This window comes from Theobroma cacao, chromosome 9 (genome assembly GCF_000208745.1).
Source record: "Theobroma cacao cultivar B97-61/B2 chromosome 9, Criollo_cocoa_genome_V2, whole genome shotgun sequence".
Taxonomy (NCBI): Eukaryota; Viridiplantae; Streptophyta; class Magnoliopsida; order Malvales; family Malvaceae; genus Theobroma; species Theobroma cacao.
Genome location: NC_030858.1, coordinates 11,860,492 through 11,878,872, shown reverse-complemented (window position 1 = coordinate 11,878,872; position 18,381 = coordinate 11,860,492). Strand labels below are relative to the sequence as shown.

Below are 18,381 nucleotides of genomic sequence, written 5' to 3'. Positions count from 1 at the left end.
TATTAATGTCATCATATTAATAATTAGAGTAATCATACTTTTCATATATTTGTTAGTTTTTAACAAAAAAAATTGCTTGTAAAGTTAGTAAAAATTGTAAATTTTTAATTTAATTATTAAAATAATAATAAAATATTTATAAATAGTAATCGGGTTCGGATAACGGGTACCCAAAGTGTGATGCCCGAACCCGATTCGGGTAGTGAAATCACTACCCGAACTCTACTCGAACCCGTTTATGGAGTACCTAACCCGGTGTAACCGGGTAGGGTACCCGTTGACATCCTTAGATTTAACATAAAAAAAATAATAAAATTAACATTCACAAAATAAGACCATTTAATATAAGAATAATCAAACATCGCACATCATCAACTTAGTAATAAGAAAAAAATATATTGAAATTAAAAAGGAAAATATATATTTTATATAAAATTAAAAAAATTTTATATATAATGTTAATATATACAATATTAGTTTGGTCTTTTGATCAGTTCAGCTCAAAAATTTTAAAATCGAAAACCGACCAAAGAAATAAGTTGGACTAAACTTTTTGAACCAAATAATCCAATACACTAATCGGACTGAACCATTTTACCTAACTTACATTCTTTTCTTTTCTTTTTTTTTTTTTTGTAAAATTCTTTTCTATCAGTTTTATAAGAAATAAAAAGCAATTAGCAAAATCAATAATAAAAAAGACAATCAAACGAGCCTTAATTACAAAAAATCAATGGAGTCTAAAAGTCTCGAAGCAGGTTTAGATGGATTAATATCTTTGTTGCCCAGCTAAGAATTGAACGTCAATGAAATATTTGTGAAACAATTTGGAACCATTGTAACATGCCGAACCTTGCTGCTTTTCAACTTCAATTTAGGTCTTACTCAGTGCCATTTCCATGAAGCCGTCCAGATTTCATGAGCAGTCCACCAAATTCACTTATTATGTATATCATAGCTGCAACTTCGTTTATTAAAAATTGAGGAACAAAGAACACAGCCAGGCTGATAAGTAAAAACTATCTATGGAAAAACAAAATTCCTGTTTATTTGTAGATTATGTTCTTTATTACAACACCCAAAAAAAAATCTATTTTTCTGTTACTATCGCGTAAAAATCACAAATTAAAAGAATTACTTCTGAAAATAAGAGAATGGAAGGATGATGGAGTAGTGGCTATTTGTTATGCTCCATTTAAGATGTGTTATTGGCAGCACATTCTGGTGGGAGGCCTTGGGGAAATCGCTTTGTGTCTGAGCAGTAATTGTAGATCATGTAATTCTTCTGCACCCACTTGAGCCTCTCTTGGGCGGTGGAGTCCAGTTCTTCCGAGAGCCAAGCATTGTTATTGTTTGCTGCAGGAGAATTTGAATTGCAAACTGATGATTGTCCTGAAGACCGGATGCAAGCATCAGCACTGAAGTTTCTATAGGTGGCAGTGAAGGGAGCTTGGCTCCAATCAGTCTTGACTAGACCACCTCTTGTAGCCCAGTCATCGGCGTTCCAGAGACTGGATTGTATCCTCATGGGCTGGTTCTTTGGGAATGGGACACCCATTGATTCCAAGTTCTTGAACTCTCTGATGGGAGTGCCATCTACAGAGAAGCTGCAAAAGTAGGGAAAATAAAAGTCAAAGTCAGTGATGTTCCAGAAGAAGTGAGAGAAGCACAATTTAGACTAGTTTTATAAGATCATTAATTACTTACATGATGCGTTGGGGATTCCAGAGGATAGAATAGGTGTGAAAATCAGCCGTAGGATCAAACCAGAGGTAGAACTGTTGCTCTCTGTCACCTTTGCCTAGGCTGAATACATTTGTGTGAAGAATGTAAGGATCACCGCTTAAATTGCCTAAGAATTCAAAGTCTATTTCATCCCAGGCAGACCCCTCAGAGCGCAACTGCAATACATTATCATAAACAGATTTGTTAGGTTAGACTTAAATTTAATAAATTAAGTGTTGAAGAATTCGAATGTAATAGGCGAAAGGAACTTACGTAATATGCGGTGACAGTGCCTGCAGAATTTCCAGGGACAAGCTTGAGTTGCATACCTATCTTCCCAAACAAAAACTCATTTTTAGATTGGAAACCTGACCCTGAGGCTTTATCAAGGGAAAGGGTAAGAAGTTCCCCATTGTTGAGTATCTGAGCACGACCATCTCCCCATGTAATATCAAAGTCTTGGTAAAAGTTGCCAGCAGATGCAATTATCGAAGCACTAACACAAACAGAGATTAGGAGAGTGACAGAAACATTTGAAGAGCAAGAAAAAGATGTCATTGTTTCTGATTTAGTAGTATAAAATCGGGAGCTGAATAAGTGAATTTCAGTAAAGGAGTGAGGCTTGAATTCTTTAGTGACCTGAAATTATATCCTATGTATGTAGGAGGGAACGAACAAAATATGGACAATAGAGGGAAGAGTGCATGCTTTGAAGGTTCCTGACAAGTTGAAAATTTGGTGGGGAGAGAACATGAGTTGTAGAAAGCTGGCGGTGCATAAAAAGATAAAGAGAAGAGATGGGCCATATGATTTTTAACCGCTCCAATCAAGTTCTTGCCCATATGACTAATGAATCTGGAGCTAGCTAGCCGCCTTACTTGTGACGATTTTATATTCAACAAACCCGAATTTGAACCATGATGAAGCAGAGAACTCCAATCAGCATCCACCGCCTGACCCAGGATCTCTTTGGTCCCTTTTCACTTCGTAGTTTGCTTTCCAGTATGTCCACAGCTTGCGTAGAGTTGATCTTTTCAACTATTTTGATGTTCAAATAGCTGTGTAATTATTGGTGCATTCTGCAGCATCTAGAAAAGGAAAAGGTTTAAGCATCATTGATTTCTTCGTTTGATACTTATAAAATTAATTTTAATATACGCATGCATGGAACGTTGGTCTCTCAGGGGTTTTAGTTTTGACTGTTCTATTGATTTTCCTCTTAAAAATATCTTGCATTCGGTTGACAATTTCACGTAATTTTCTTACTTTTATATCAAAGTTCAATATCTTACGTAAAGAACAGAGGTTTCAACATTTGAATTGTGCCGGAATGAATATCTGTGGTCAGCCTAGACGTCCCATTCAATGTAGAACCATTCTTCAAAAGAACTTTCTCTATGTTGCTCGTTTCATGGGATTTCTTGAATACAAGAGTTTTACCTCTCATTGTACCCAAACCCAATAGTATGTAGAAAATTGTATATATTGCTTCACTTATATACTTCCCAATTCAGACACACGAGCACACATATAGTTACATATATGTATATATATAATATTTAAAAGAGAAAATTGTGAAAAATGGTCAACTTCATAAGATCATTTCAAAAATAGCCCTTAATATAAAGTTAATTATTTTTACCTAATTTTTATCATGATTTCACAAAAATACTCTTAAAACTATTTTAGATAAATTAAACCATTTATCACAATTTTCCCTTTTAATTTCTCTCTCCGACATCCATTTGTTGTGCTCTTGAAGTCTTTCTCTCTGGCCATCCAATTCTCTCCAATTTTATTGATTTCTCTCTCCTGCATCCGTTTATTGTGCTCTTGATTTCTCTTTCTTATCATTCCGCTCTATTTAATTTTACCACCATCGCCATCTCTCTCTGTCTATTTCTTGTCATATCGTTATCAATTTACAAACTAAAGAGCAGAGATAACACCAATGTATGTTATTGGATTTATTGATTTACATTCATAGAATCCCAAAGTTGATGGGTTAAAATTATATAAGTGAAATATGTAAATTAAAACATTGCCTAGAGTTGTCACACACCATGCCTACATGCAACAGCTCTAATTCACTTGGCGTGTAACAAATCTATTGAATATAGTATGGTTTAAACATGGTGTGTAATTTGATCTCTATCTTTGTATTTCATTAGGACATAAACTCTAGGAGTTAAACATTTTAAACATCACGTGTAATAACTTTGTTTTTCAACATGACATGTAACAACTTTTTTTTTTCAATATGTCGTGTAACTTGGTATTTATCTTTGTCCTTCACTAGTATTTAAACTGTAAGAGTTAAACATCTTAAACATAGCGTATAATAACTTTATTTTTTTCAACATGGCATGTAACTTGGTTTCTATTTTTGTATTTCATTAGGACATAAACTCTTGAAGTTAAACACTTTAAACATGCTGTGTAATAACTTTTTTTTTTCAACATAGTGTGTAACAACTTTTATTTTTCTACATGAGGTGTAACTTTGTATTTATCTTTGTTTTTCATTAAAAAATAAACTCTTTGAGTTAAAACACCTTAAACATAGCGTGTAACAAAATTTTTTCAGCGTGACGTGTAATAACATTTTTTTGAACATTACATGTAATAATATTATTTTTTTAAACATGACGTGTAACTTAGTCATTATTTTTATATTTCACTAAGACATAAAACTCTTGAAGTTAAACACCTTAAGCATAACGTGTAATAAATTTTTTTTCAACATGACATATAACAATATTTTTTCTCTATTTTCTGGGTTGGCCATTTCGTCAAAGCTCTTGCAACAGTTGCATACCACCAATACATCTGTAGGGCTGCAACTATCAAGGCTTTAGGATCCTTCCGAAGCAACCTACCAACTAAAGAAAAAAAAAAACTCATCAAAAACCAATATAGCTATATCTCCATTTCTCTTTTTCTTTTTATCCATTTGTTCATTTGTATGTATAAGAGGATGATTATGATGATGAACTTTTTTTCTTTTTTTTCGTCTTTTTTTTTATAATTTAAACGTTTGGTTGTTAACTTTTACATATCTGTATCATTGTTCGTGAGTAGTGGAGGTGTTGACTTTTTCTTTCTAAAAAAAAGAACATTTTTTTAGCACTTGAATATAAAGAGTTTTCATTAAGGGTAAATTTATCTAAAAATCTTTTCTCTTGACTAAAAATAGTTAAAATTAAAAAAAAAAAGTTATTTTCGAAAACACCTTATCTTTGAGGGTTAAAAAAAATCGTCCTTATCTAAAATATATCTATCATATGTATAAATGCTGCTTCAGGGATGTGAAACTATTGTGATATTATTTTCTTTTCTTTTTCTTTTTGTTAAATTTTAATTTGTTATTTTAGTATTGTCATTAAAAATAATTTTAAATAATTGATATTTAATAAAATATATACTTCAAATTTACAAAAAAAATTAGCTGAAAATATTATTCAAGAAGAAAAGAAACAAAAAGCCAAAAATTTGAATCAAACTCGCTCTAACACTATGTCAAATTTGAAGGAGAAAATGTATTTTGTCCATTAAACTGATGATAAGAATATATAAAAGTGTTGATCAATGATAAACCAGAATTAAGCCAAAAATGAAGGAACAAATAGAACAATATTACAAGGATTAGATATCAACAATATTACAGGGATTAGATATTGAAGGAATTAAACCAAGATCTTGTCTTGTGACATAGTCGAGACTCTTGCATAGTTTAACACTCCACCTTCAAGTTGGTGAGCAAATATCATGAACGCCCAACTTGCAAAAAAGATGATGAAATTGTTCTTGACTCAATGGCTTGGTGAAAAGATTTGCAGGTTGTTGACAAGTTTATGTGTGAGTTGTTCAAATAACTTGGTGTTGTATCTTATCACGAAAAAATGACAATCAACCTCAATATGTTTTGTTCATTCATGAAGAACAAGATTTGCAGCAACGTGGAAGACAACTTGGTTATCATAATGAAGGAAACCCAGATTAGATTAAGTGATGCCAAAGTCATTAAGTACAGATTGAAGCCACACAATTTCGCGACATGATAATGCCATGGCTCAATATTCTGACTTTACAAAATAGCATGAGACAGTTTTTTGTTTCTTTGTTTCTCAAGAAATTGAAAATAACCTGAGTAAAGCATAGAAACTATTAAGTTTTGACATTTAGCGAGATACCTATCCCAATCAAACTAAGAACTCGTAACTTGAAGTTAGAGGCAAATGGGAGAAAAATTGTTAAAAGTGAGGTTTGTTTGCATTGTTGGTTGGCCTAAAATTTTGAAAATAAATAATGAAGAAGAAAACCCCATGTTCCTCTCAAATGCCCTAACAACCCCCTGTTTCTCTTTCTATTTTGTTTTTTTGTATTGGACACATGCTGTTGGTTTAGTTGCCTTTGCTATATAGGACAACCTACACGCATAATGTGTCTGGCGTCCTCTTTCCTTCATTTAATATTTTGTTTTATTTTACTTTTTGCTAACTATTAAATACCAAAAAACTGTTGTCATGAATAGTTATCTTCAATCATTTTGTTAGTTCACTTTCTCTCTCTATAACATTAAGAGCTTTCGATTCATTTTAATGTTAAAATCTTAGCATGGTATCAAAGCTTTTATAACCAATCGTAAAAGATCGTGGTAAACTTCTTTTTGTGAAAACTTCTATCTCCATATCCTTTTTGTTAACAGTAAGGAAGAACAATGCTCTGTTAAAGGACGGTAAAACAGAGCTGAACAGAGGGATTGTTTTTATGTTGTTAACAAAATTGGTCTGCTTATTTCATTGATAAAAACAGTACATATTTATCAAGTAATACAACATTGACAGAACACTAACACCTGTGCTTGAACCATTAACAAGTGTAAACATTTAACACACCAACTTCATGCAGCTTAACACGTACAGGCACAATCTTTGAACAAAAAAAAACTCCTATTTTTTACACAAAATCCTGGTGGAGTACATATTTCATCATGCCCACGTGGATGCAAGCATTACAAGTCAACATTCTCCCTTAATGCTTGCATTGACCAGCTTCATTCTCTCTCTGTGATATTCAAACTTCTGCTTGCTCAATGACTTAGTCATTATATCAGCCAGTTGATCATTTGAACAGCAATGAGAGACAGTAATTTCACCTTGCTTTTTTGCTTCCCTGAGAGAGTGATACTTAACACTAATGTGTTTAGTACGTCCGTGGAACACGGGATTTTTTTGCCATTACTATAGCATATTTATTATCAACAAATAAATCTAATGCAGTTGCCTGTGGGAATCCCAAGTCATGGAGGATTTTCCTTAACCAGATTGCTTGGTTTGCTGCAGTTGCTGCAGAGACATACTCAGCCTCTGCTGAGGACTGAGCCACAGTTTCTTGTTTCTGAGAACACCATGAAAATACTCCATTTCCAATTGAGAATACATAGCCAGAAGTACTCTTTGCATCATCAACAGAGCCGGCCCACTCAGCATCTGAATATCCCATTAATTTGATTTCACCACATCGGGTGAATTTGAGTCCAAAGGTGATTGTACCATTCAAATACCTCAATACTCTCTTGGCTGCAATGGCATGTGATTGGCATGGTTGCTGCATGAACCTTGACAAAAAACTCACAGTATGCATTATCTCGGGTCTTGTGACATAGATGTATAACAAACATCCAATGAGACTCCTATATTCAGAAGGATTCTCCAATCTAACACCATCATGAAGAGATAATTTTTCATTCATGGCCATGGGAGTGGATACAGCTTTGCAATGGGTCATTTTGAATCGTTTGAGTACTTCTTTGACATATTTCTGTTGACATAACAGAATGCCATCATCTTCCTGCTTGACTTCAATGCCCAGAAAGTATGACATTAACTCAAGATCAGACATGCTGAATTCTTTCTCCAACAACAGCTTGAGTCTGTTAATCTGAGTTGAATTACCTCCAGTAATTAATAAATCATCAACGTACAAAGACAGGATTAGAGGAGGTTGATCTGTCTTCTTTAAAACATATAAGGTGACTTCATTTGGACTTCTTTGGAAATCGTGATTCATCAGAAATGGGTCAATTTTACTGTACCAAGCTCGTGGAGCTTGCTTCAACCCGTACAAAGCCTTGTGGAGTCGGTACACCTTGCCTTTATCAGATTCAATCTCAAAACCAAGAGGTTGCTCAATGTAGATTTCTTCATTAAGCTTTCCATTTAAAAAAGCTGACTTTACATCAAGGTGGTAAAGCTTCCACTTACAAGTTGCAGCAATGGTAGTGATCAGCCGAATGGTATCCATTCTTGCAACAGGAGCAAAAGTTTCCTAATAATCGATGCCAGCCATTTGAGAATATCCTTTCACAACCAAGCGGGCTTTATACTTATTCAGCGACCCATCTAAGTTTAGTTTCCTTTTAAAGATCCATTTAACACCGATTACATGTCTATATCTTGGTCTGTCCACCAATGACCAGGTATTATTTTTTTTATCATCTTTAACTCTTCTTTCATTGCTGCCATCCATTTAGAATGATGAACAGCCTCTTCAAATGAAGTTGGTTCAGCAAGAGCCAATTGACACCTGGCATACACATCTTCAATGGATCGGGTCCCTCTTACAGTTTCATCATCTATGATTTGGTCAACTTCCAAACCACTCCCAGTTTCCAGACCACTCCCTTCGTCATCATCTGTATCACTATTATCAATCGTATTGATTGGTGCATAACTGGTGCTCCCAAGTTACTGTTTTTCCCAATTTCACTCACTATCTTCATCAAAAATGACATTTCTTGTGATGGAAACCTTCCCAGAATCAACCAAATAACTCGATAAGCTTTAGCTTGCAAACTGTACCCAATGTGAATTCCAACTTTTGCCTTAGATTCAAGTTTATCTCTTAGTTGTTCAGGAATGTGTTGATAGCATAGGCACCCAAAAACTCTCAGATGATCCACTGATGGTTTAATACCGTACCATGCCTCATGGGGAGTCATTCTTCGAGTAGCACGTGTAGGGAGAATATTAAGGAGGTAGGTTGCTGTACTTGCTGCTTCTGCCCAAAATCTTTTAGGAAGATTTTTTTCATGGAGCAAACACCTCGACATTTCCAGTATGGTACGATTCTTTCTCTCACTGACTCCGTTCTGTTGAGGGCAATAAAGAGCAGTGAAATGATGAAGAATACCTTCTCTGTCCAAGTACCGAGTGAACTCAAGTGATGAGTATTCACCGCCATTATCAGATCTCAGCACCTTAATCTTCTTCTCTGTTTCGACTTCAACTCGAGCTTTAAACTTCAAGAAGTAGCCAAACACTTCTAATTTCTCTTTCGTGAAATAAATCCAACAGAACTTGGTGAAATCATCAATGAAAATAAGGTAGTACCTACTTCCATTTAAAGAAGTTTCACTCAAAGGACCCCCTACATCTGTATGTACCAATCCTAGCTTGTCCCTAGCTCTACTCAGAGTAGCTGAAGGATATGGTCTTCTTGATAATTTGCCAAATTGGCACGTCTTGCAAACTGGACCATCACTTGATAACTTGGGAAGATCCTTCACTAAATTTGAAGATCTGAGATGTTTTAAGGAGGCATAATTACAGTGGCCTAATCTTCTATGCCAGAGAGTTGCTGGATTTGAATCATACTCAGCAGCCTGCATGCATACATTATTCCAATTCACAGCAAAACACTTCTGTTTCATGGGTACATTCATTAAGAAATCACCTGAAGGAGCATAGATGGTGCATGATTTATCTTTGAAAATTAAAATATAATTGTCATCTAACATTTGACCCACACTAAGTAAATTTTGGGTTATTTCAAGTACTAACAAAACCTCATATACGTACCTTAGGTCTGTAGTTGTTTTGACAGCTACTGATCCTTTCCCCACTATACGAAGATACAGCCCATTGCCAATCTTCACTGTTGAACGGTAGTTGGCATCTAATTGAGCAAATAGTGACTTATTAGGGGTCATGTGGTTTGAAGCACCACTGTCAATCAACCATTGTTTTGCATCAGAGGCACTTGTACCACTACCTACCATAAATAGGCATTCTTCAGCAACCTCAGCTTTTTCTGCAGTCAGACCATGCTTCTCTTTATTCTTAATTTGCTTATTCTTACAAACTCTCTCGACATGACCTTGTTGATTACATGCCCTGCATATGACATTGGGTCTAAACCAACAACTAGATTCTGCATGTCCTTTCTTCTTGCAATTAGAACACTACACATTTCTGTTCCTCCTATATTGCTGTTTGCCTGCTGGTGGAGATCTCTTTTCTTTGTCTTTTTGCTCAGATGTTACCTTATTTGCAAATGACTCACCGTGGCTCTTACCCTTCATCTTAGCAATCAATGCATGCTCAACATTCTCATCATTTCTGATAGCTCTCTTGTTCTCAACTGCTTGCAATGCATTAACAAGTTCTGTTAATGTTATTTTGGAAAGATCCTTAGCTTCTTCTAATGAAGATATCTTGGATTCAAACCGTTCAGGCAAGCTTATAATCACCTTCTCCACCACACGATCTTCTGGTGATTTCCTTCCCAGTATTGTAACCTGGTGTACAATCTTCTCCACCTTGTTTATATAGTCCTTCACACTGTCAGTATCTTTCATTTTGAGAGCCTCAAACTCTCGCATCAGATTCATCACCTGCTGATGTCTAGTACGATCAGAACCTTGGAATGCAACTTTAAGCTTTTCCCAAGCTTCTTTTGCCGACTTGCATGCCATGATCCTTGAGAATATAGGTTCAGTGACCACTCCATGAATGAATGACAGTGCCCTATACCTCTTTGTAGTCTCCTCATGGTACTGCTTAATTTGAGCAGCACTTGCATTATCCCTCAAGGGAGGGACTTCAGATCCAGACTCAATCACATCCCAAAGGTCGTAGCCTCTTAGATAGGCTTTCATTTTTACAGACCATGAGGGATAATTATCACCGTTAAACAGAGGAAGAGCTAGATGGCTTACTGTTGTGGTGGTGGCCATCTAATTTTTCAAGTAACTCACTGAGATTTTTTAAGAGTATCAAACTAAGAAGAGCAAGCTTATTTAGAGTTGACCACAGTCCCTTAAGACCTCAAGAAAAGCTTTGATACCATGTTGACAGCAAGGAAGAATAATGCTCTGTTAAAGGACGGTAAAACAGAGCTGAACAGATGGATTGTTTTTATGTTGTTAAACAAACTGGTCTGCTTATTTCATTGATAAAAACAGTACCTATTTATTAAGTAATACAACATTGACAGAACACTAACACCTGTGCTTGAACCATTAACAAGTGTAAACATTTAACACACCAACTTCATGCAGCTTAACACGTACAGGCACAATCTTTGAACAAAAAAAAACTCTTATTTTTTACACAAAATCCTGGTGGAGTACATATTTCATCATGCCCACGTGGATGCAAGCATTACAAGTCAACACTTTTCTTCAAGTTTTTTATCTGCAAAACTCATACTTCAAAATGGATCAACTAACTTTAATGCCAGTGCTCCTCTTATATTCATAAGAGAAAACTATCATATTTAGGCAATAAAGATGAAGGCATATTTAAAAGTGTTTAACTTGTGAGAGGTTGTGGAAGCAAGAGGTAAGCTCCCTGTTTTAAAACAACCTAACCTTACCATACCATAGCCCAAGTGAAATAGCAGAATGAGGACATAGCTAAAAGGCACAAAGCCCTTTAATGTATCCATTTAGCAATCTCCAATTCTATCTTTACACGTATTATGGAATGTGAAGTTCTAAAGGAAGCATGGAACAAGTTGAACGAAGAATTTCATGGAAGTGATAGAACACAACAGATCCATGTTTTGAATCTACTAAAAGAGTTTGAGGTTTTGAAGATGAAAGATGAAGAAACTCTAAAGGAATACTCATATAAAGTTTTGAAGTTCTGAATCAGTTCAGGTCACTTGGTGAATATATTTTAGAAAAAAGATTGTGAACAAGGTTTTAAAGAGCCTTCCAAAAAAGTTTGAAGCCAAAATTTCTTTTTTGGAAGACTCAAAGGACTTGTCAACGATTATTGTAACTCAGTTGGTTAATGCTTTTCAAGCTTGAGAGAAAAGAAGGGCTTTAAGGTAAGAAGATCAAATGAGAGGGGCTTTAATGGCTAGAAACAAAAATAGAAAAACCAATAGTGGTAACTTCAAACATTCTCATAAGAGTAAAAGGAAAAAGAAGAGAAATGGAGAAAAGAAACAGGGAAAGTATAAAGCACAGTATCCTTTTTGCCCGTACTGTAAGAAAAGAAATCACATTGAGAAATTTTACTCATCTAGGGCTAGTGTTAAGTGTAGTGCTTGTAACCAGCAAAAACATGCGGAAAAGGTTTGCAGAAACAAAGGAGCTCAAATAGAGGAGAAGGAAACTATTGCAAAAAAAAAAAAGAACTAATAGAAGAAGTCTTGTTCATAGTTAAGAAAATAGGCAACTTGAAAAAGAATGACATATGGCTTATAGAAAGCGGATGTTCAAATCACTGAATAGGTTGAAAAGAAAATTTTATCACTTTGGATAAAAGCTTTAGTTCAAAAATTCAGATTAGCAATGGAGATTTCTTGTAAATCGTTGGAATAGGAACTATGGGAGTTCAAACAATCTCAGGTATAAAGTCTATTTCCAATGTTGCTTTACTCTTGAAGTGAGTCAAAATCTTTTAAGTGTAAGACAATCATCGGAAGACAATTATGTTGTATTTAAAGATAAAGCCAGCGCCATCACATATCGCACTAGTAATGAACTATTCACAATAGGAATGAGGAATAAATGCTTTCCTCTAAATTGGATGAAGATTGGACACAAAGTCTATAAGTACATTTCTACTTATGCTAAGCTTTGGTGTACATTTCTACTTGGCCATGTGAACTATAGTTCATTGAAGCAGATGGCTTCATTAAATCTTGTTGATGGGCTTCCAACAGTCTTATAAACTAATCGAGTATGGGATACTTGCCAGTATGGAAAACAAAGTTACATTCTTTTTCCAAAGATAAAGAAATGGAAAGCTACAGAAAAGTTCCAACTAGTGCATACTAATATTGGAGGACCTATAAATACTTTGTTATTAAATGGAAGCAAGTTCTACCTTCTGTTTATTAATGAATTATCAAGGTTTAGCTAGGTATATTTCCTTAAGCATAAATTTGAAGCTCTAAATACCTTTGTGAAGTTTAAATCTCTTGTTGAAAATCAAATGAGCTTGAGAATCAAGATATTAATAAGTGATAATGGCACTGAATATATAGCCAATGAGTTCAAAAAATACTTGAGTCAGTTTAGTATAGTGCATTAACTCACGGTGTCTTATAGCCCTTAACAAAATAAGGTTTCTAAAAGAAAGAATAGAACTTTAATGGAGACAGTTCATTATTTGTTGTTTAAAAAAGGGTTGCTTAAGATTTTGTGGGCAGAGGTTGTTAAGACAACAAATTACGTCTAGAGTATTGCTTCAACCAAAGAAGATGTAGACATATGGCCATAAAAGTGTCATTCAATACTATGCATTCATTGGTGTTGAAGTCATTGTGTGAGATATGTTCAGGTAACCATATGGAATATTTGGTTCAAAGCATAGTCTACCATGTAATTTTGGTTAACTTTAACATATTTTCACGAAATGAAGGTTCAATCCGAAAACACCTTCATTTATGCAATGAATTTCCTAGATTATAAAAAAATTTGGATTAATTTGCAAATGGTGGGAGATTGTTAGACATTTTCAAATAAATATGGGACACCATCCCATATTAGAATAAAATAAAAATCATGTTTGTTGGAAATTAGAAATAAAAGAAGGGTCATGTGTGTTGAAAATAGGAAAATAAATAAGAGTCATGTCTGTTGGAAAAAACTAATAGTTGTGACTATTTGAAACAGAGAAAACTATGTCTGTTGGGAATAGGCATCTATGCCTATAAAATTACTTTCATCTGGAAATAATATAACAAACAAGAAAACAACAAATACAACAATCTTTCCTTTTTTTCTCAAAATTCTCCAAGTTTTCTTCTTTATCATTTTGCTGTAGAAAAATTTTATAGAAGTTTGATGATCTTGCAATACTCTGGTAAGTGCTCAGTGGATTGATTTCATCAGTGCAAAACACCATAAATCTCTAGGTTTCATTGTATCTTCGAGATTTATATAGTAGTAACTCTTTTGCACACTATAAGTAGGGGTAAATAAAACCTTAAGGAAAGTGACATTGTTACATACCTTGAAGCCATATCTTGATTTTCCAATTTCATGTTCTAACAACAACATTGAGAACCAAAACTTAATGATGTCATTTGAACGTGCCTAAAGTGGACATAGGGATGAAGAAAAATCTAAATGATTCAAGGTACCACTCACAAACCCCAATTTGTTTTTGGCACTTAAAGCCATCATCATGGCTTGATTCCAAGAGGAGTAGTTATCGCTCGTTACTATGGTTGAGACAACTGATGTGCTCGAATGATCAAAATGGTGAAGGAATAATGGATTGACAGGGTCTAAAATTGGTAAGTTGGAAGGATTTGAATTGGTTGTTTAGTTGAGAGAATTTGAATTGGCAATAGGGGTTTTTTCAGAGATTCTAACAGAAAACAAAAAAATTAAATCAAACTCACTCTAACACCTTGTCAAAATTGAAGGAGAAAATGTTTAATTTTATCCATTAAACTAATAATAAGAATATACAAGTGCTCGTCAATGATAGACCAGAATTAAGCTAAAAAGAAGGAACAAACAGAGCAATATTATAGAGATTAGATATCAACAATATTACAGGAATTAAGCATTGAAGGAATTATAGACCAAGATCTTGTCCTATGAAGTAGTCGAGACTTTTGCATAGTCTAACACCCATGGATAAAGTATTATGATGTGTTTGGTTCCCTCTGTTCCTAAGCTCTTTTAATTATCGGCACATGCACATTTTGTCCAGGGACCATGGTTAATAACAAGGAATTTTTATGTTTTTTTGTTTTTCTCATGAAAAGAGTGGAGGCTTTCCCAGTAACAGTAGACCCTGTCGGCATTTTCAACAGTTTATAAACAATTTTGATCTTTTGGATCTAAGGTTTAAAGGCCCTAAATTCACTTGGAGACGTGGATTGACTTTTGAAAGATTAAATAAAAACATCTGCAATGTTAATTGGCGATTGTATTTCAAAAAGACCATTGTGCATCATCTTCCCATAATTGGTTTTGACTATAGATCAATAATGTTATGTTTGGGAGAGAGTGGGGTATCTCATTCCAAAGTAATTTTTATTTTCAGGCAGCTTGGTTGTCTCATGCTGACTTTGGAAATTTTGTACAATCTACTTGGATTATTGGTTTGGGCATGCTTGACGCTTTATTTGATTTTGCTCAAAAGGCCAAAATATGGAATAGAATGGTTTTTGGGAATATTTTCTATCAGAAGAAACGGCTCTTGGCTAGATTGAGTTGAATTTAAAGAGCCCTGGAACTTCATTTTTCTCAACAGTTGAGAGATTTAGAACTATCTTTAAGAATGGAATATAAGACTATTCTCCATCAAGAGGAAATATTCTAACATCAGAAATTTAGAGTTAAATGGATTAAATGGGGAGACAGTAACACACGTTATTTTCACATTAAGATGACGAGGAGAGAATGCAAATAAAAAATCCTCTGCCTTCATTCTATGGATGGTCAATGGTGTGAGGATCAGACTGTGTTGCAAATTTAAGCAATAGAATTTTTTTAGAAGCTTTACACTGCTGAGAGCAACATGCTTCCTATATATCCCATTAGGGATTAGTTTTCAATGTTGAATCATGAGGGTGTGGAATTCATGTCAAAGTTGATTGATGATTTAGAAGTCAAGTAGGCTTTTTTTTTTTTTTGAAATATATAACCCCTTTAGGCTCCTAGTAATGATGGTTTCCCAACTATTTTCTTCCAATCGTAATGGAATTTGATGGGTGGAGGTGTTATCAATTATGTTTAGGACGTTTTCTCTGGTGCAAAAATCAGTGAAATTTGTAAGGCCATCATTTGTTTAATTCCCAAAATTCAGTCATCGAAACTGTTTTCTCATTACCGCCCAATAAGTTTGTTACCAGTGGTTTTTAAAGTGCTTATGAAAGTGATTACAAACTGATTGAAGCTGTTTTTGAGTCAGTTGATTGAAAAGACTCAAGCAAGCTTTATATTGGGTAGACATATCGTTGATAACATCATTGTATCACAAGAAGTCATGCACTCCTTTCATTAAAAACAAGGAAATGTAGGTTGGATGATGCTGAAGATTGACCTTGAAAAAGCATATGACAAGTTATGCTAGGAATTTATCTATGATACATTAGTGGATGCAAAGATACCAGAATGTCTGATAAATAGCTTGGTTTGAAAGCTGAAGCTGTGGCAATTCTCAGATCTTGTGGAATGGAACTAAAACAAATAGCTTTGTTCCATTGTGAGGTGTTCGACAAAGAGATCCACTATCTCCTTATTTATTTGTGTTATGCAAGAAAAGATTGTCTCATGGAATCAAAAAAGCAGTAAGCAATGGTTCATGGAAACCTATTCGACTTAGCAGACAGGGCCCCCAATTAAGCCACCTTTTTTTTACAGACGACTTGTTATTATTTGCTGGGTCATCATTATCCCAAATGGAAGTTATCAAGGGAGTCCTAAAGGATTTCTGTAGCTGTTCAGGTGAGAAGGTGAATTATGAAAAGTCATCATTTCATTGCTCTAAGAATGTTAACCAAAAAGCGATTCGAAATCTAGAAGATATACTAGGGTTTACTCATACAACCAATTTGGGTAAATATTTGGGAACTCTTTTATTGAATGGTCGAAATAAGTGCCAAAGTTTAAAATATCTAGAGGACAAAATACGCAGTAAGCTTAGTTCTTGGAAAGCTTCGGTTTTATCCTTTATAGGAAGACTAACATTGCTGAAATCTATCTTATCATCAATCCCCTATTTTGAGATGCAGACTATGCTCATTCCTATGACAGTTTGTAAGAGAACCGAAGTAAGTTGTCTACAGTTTCTATGGGGAGGTACTAATGAAGCAAGGAAAATTCACATCATGAAATGGAATGATGTATGCAAACCAAAAGCGAAAAGTGGATTGGGAGTTAGATGTTTATCAACTACGAATAAGTCGTTCCTTTTAAAACTTTGTTGGCAGATCATTTCTAGACCAACGACATTATGGGTTTGTCTAGTGAAAGCAAAGTATAGTCATGGGAGACATATTTGCCTTGATAAAATATTAAGTTCAGGCCCCTCTCATCTTTGCTCTTCAATATCCTAATTGTGGGAAACTTTTCGTCATTTGGTTTGTTGAGATATAGGAGATGGAACCTCAGTTCGTTTTTGGACGGACAATTGGGTAAGGAACTATCTTTTGGTGGAAGCCGTATTTGTAAAAGGTTTTGAATTTGTTGATCATAGCCTAGTATGCTCATTTGTCATGCCTGATGGTGAATGGAACTATCAGAGTTTATCTTTCATTCTTCTTTCTGAATAATTGTCTTTACTCTCAAAGTATTTGGCATCTCAAGCTGGTTCCTTACTTGATCTCCCTTATTGCAGGTTATCTTCTTCAAGAAAATTTTCTACTGCCTCGACATATGATTATTTGAAATCAAATCATTCTTCGGTTCTATCCTCTAGATCGGGCAAGTGCAAGTTAATCTAGAGCCTTGATACACATGAAAGAGTTAGAACATTTATACATCAATGTCTGTATGGTCAGCTACTTACTAACCAGTAGAAGATTAGAAGACATCTCACCCATGATACATTGTGCCCACAATGTGACCTGGAAATAGAGTCACTTATCCAAGTTATCTGTGACTTTCCCAAAGCTCATACCACTTGGTTAAAGTTACTACCTGTAGGTAAAATTCCCTCATTTTTTAATCTAGACTTAAAGGAATGGATGATGTCTCAAATAGCCAATCCCTAGAAGGAAATTAATGGAGCATGTAGGGCTACGATATTTACAATAACTTGTTAGCTGCTTTGACATTAGAGAAATGCCTTTGTGTTTGATCATTCTGAAATTGCTATTGGAAGCAGACTTTCTCTTATTTATAGTACAGCTTCCACTATTCGTTTATCTTGTTCAGCTGAGTTTGATTGTAATGCCCAACAATTAACGGCTCGACGAGAGGTCCTAATTTCTTGGAAAGCACCTAAAGCAAATTAGATTTCGTTAGATGTTGATGGGGCTTTCAAACCATCTTCGAGGCAAGCTGTTGCTGAATGTGTCTTGCAAAACTCAACTAAATAGTGGAAAGGTGGTTATTCCTGGAGATTGCGATTTAGTTTTGCCTATAGAGCGAAATTGTAAGAGGTTTTTCATGGACTTCAGTATGCTTAGACTCAACTAGACAGTGGCTTCATGAAAATTGAACTTTAGACAAATAGCTTGTTAGTGGTTCAAGCTCTATCTGTTACAATGCTCCATTCCTGCATTAACTTAGATATTATTAAAACAATTCAGGGCTTGCTCCATAGACAATGGGAAGTCAGTATCGTCCATGTATACAGGGAGCGTAAAAAAGTTGTAGATTTTGGCCACTGAAGGTCTTTCCATTCTTGAATTTTTTGTATCCTATTTTAAGCCTCTTAAGAAAGTTAA

The 18,381-nt window shown here is 34.8% G+C and overlaps 3 protein-coding genes across 3 annotated transcripts; all 3 read right to left on the bottom strand.

The window, feature by feature from the left end:
- On the bottom strand, positions 1,028-2,391 carry LOC18589238 (probable xyloglucan endotransglucosylase/hydrolase protein 23). The gene is made up of 3 exons (XM_007014121.2): positions 1,999-2,391; positions 1,708-1,901; positions 1,028-1,607 (listed from the first exon to the last, which is right to left on the bottom strand). The coding sequence occupies exons 1-3, from the start codon at positions 2,281-2,283 to the stop codon at positions 1,196-1,198; spliced, it is 891 nt and encodes a 296-aa protein (XP_007014183.2). The 5' UTR covers positions 2,284-2,391; the 3' UTR covers positions 1,028-1,195.
- Positions 6,931-8,140, bottom strand: LOC18589237 (uncharacterized mitochondrial protein AtMg00810). The gene has a single exon (XM_007014120.2). It carries the CDS (start codon positions 8,029-8,031, stop codon positions 6,931-6,933), a length of 1,101 nt encoding a protein of 366 aa, XP_007014182.2. The 5' UTR covers positions 8,032-8,140.
- Positions 9,853-11,184, bottom strand: LOC18589236. Its single transcript, XM_007014119.2, has one exon. The coding sequence runs from the start codon at positions 10,742-10,744 to the stop codon at positions 9,971-9,973; it is 774 nt and encodes a 257-aa protein (XP_007014181.2). The 5' UTR covers positions 10,745-11,184; the 3' UTR covers positions 9,853-9,970.

Excerpts from the sequence above, each read along its gene's own strand:
- LOC18589238 (XM_007014121.2), bottom strand. The coding sequence starts at position 2,283 with ATGACATCTTTTTCTTGCTCTTCAAATGTTTCTGTCACTCTCCTAATC. Across the intron at positions 1,902-1,998 it reads GCACTGTCACCGCATATTAC|TTGCGCTCTGAGGGGTCTGC; the intron begins GTAAGTTCCTTT and ends AATGTATTGCAG. Across the intron at positions 1,608-1,707 it reads TGGAATCCCCAACGCATCAT|CTTCTCTGTAGATGGCACTC; the intron begins GTAAGTAATTAA and ends CTACTTTTGCAG.
- LOC18589237 (XM_007014120.2), bottom strand. The coding sequence starts at position 8,031 with ATGGATACCATTCGGCTGATCACTACCATTGCTGCAACTTGTAAGTGG.
- LOC18589236 (XM_007014119.2), bottom strand. The coding sequence starts at position 10,744 with ATGGCCACCACCACAACAGTAAGCCATCTAGCTCTTCCTCTGTTTAAC.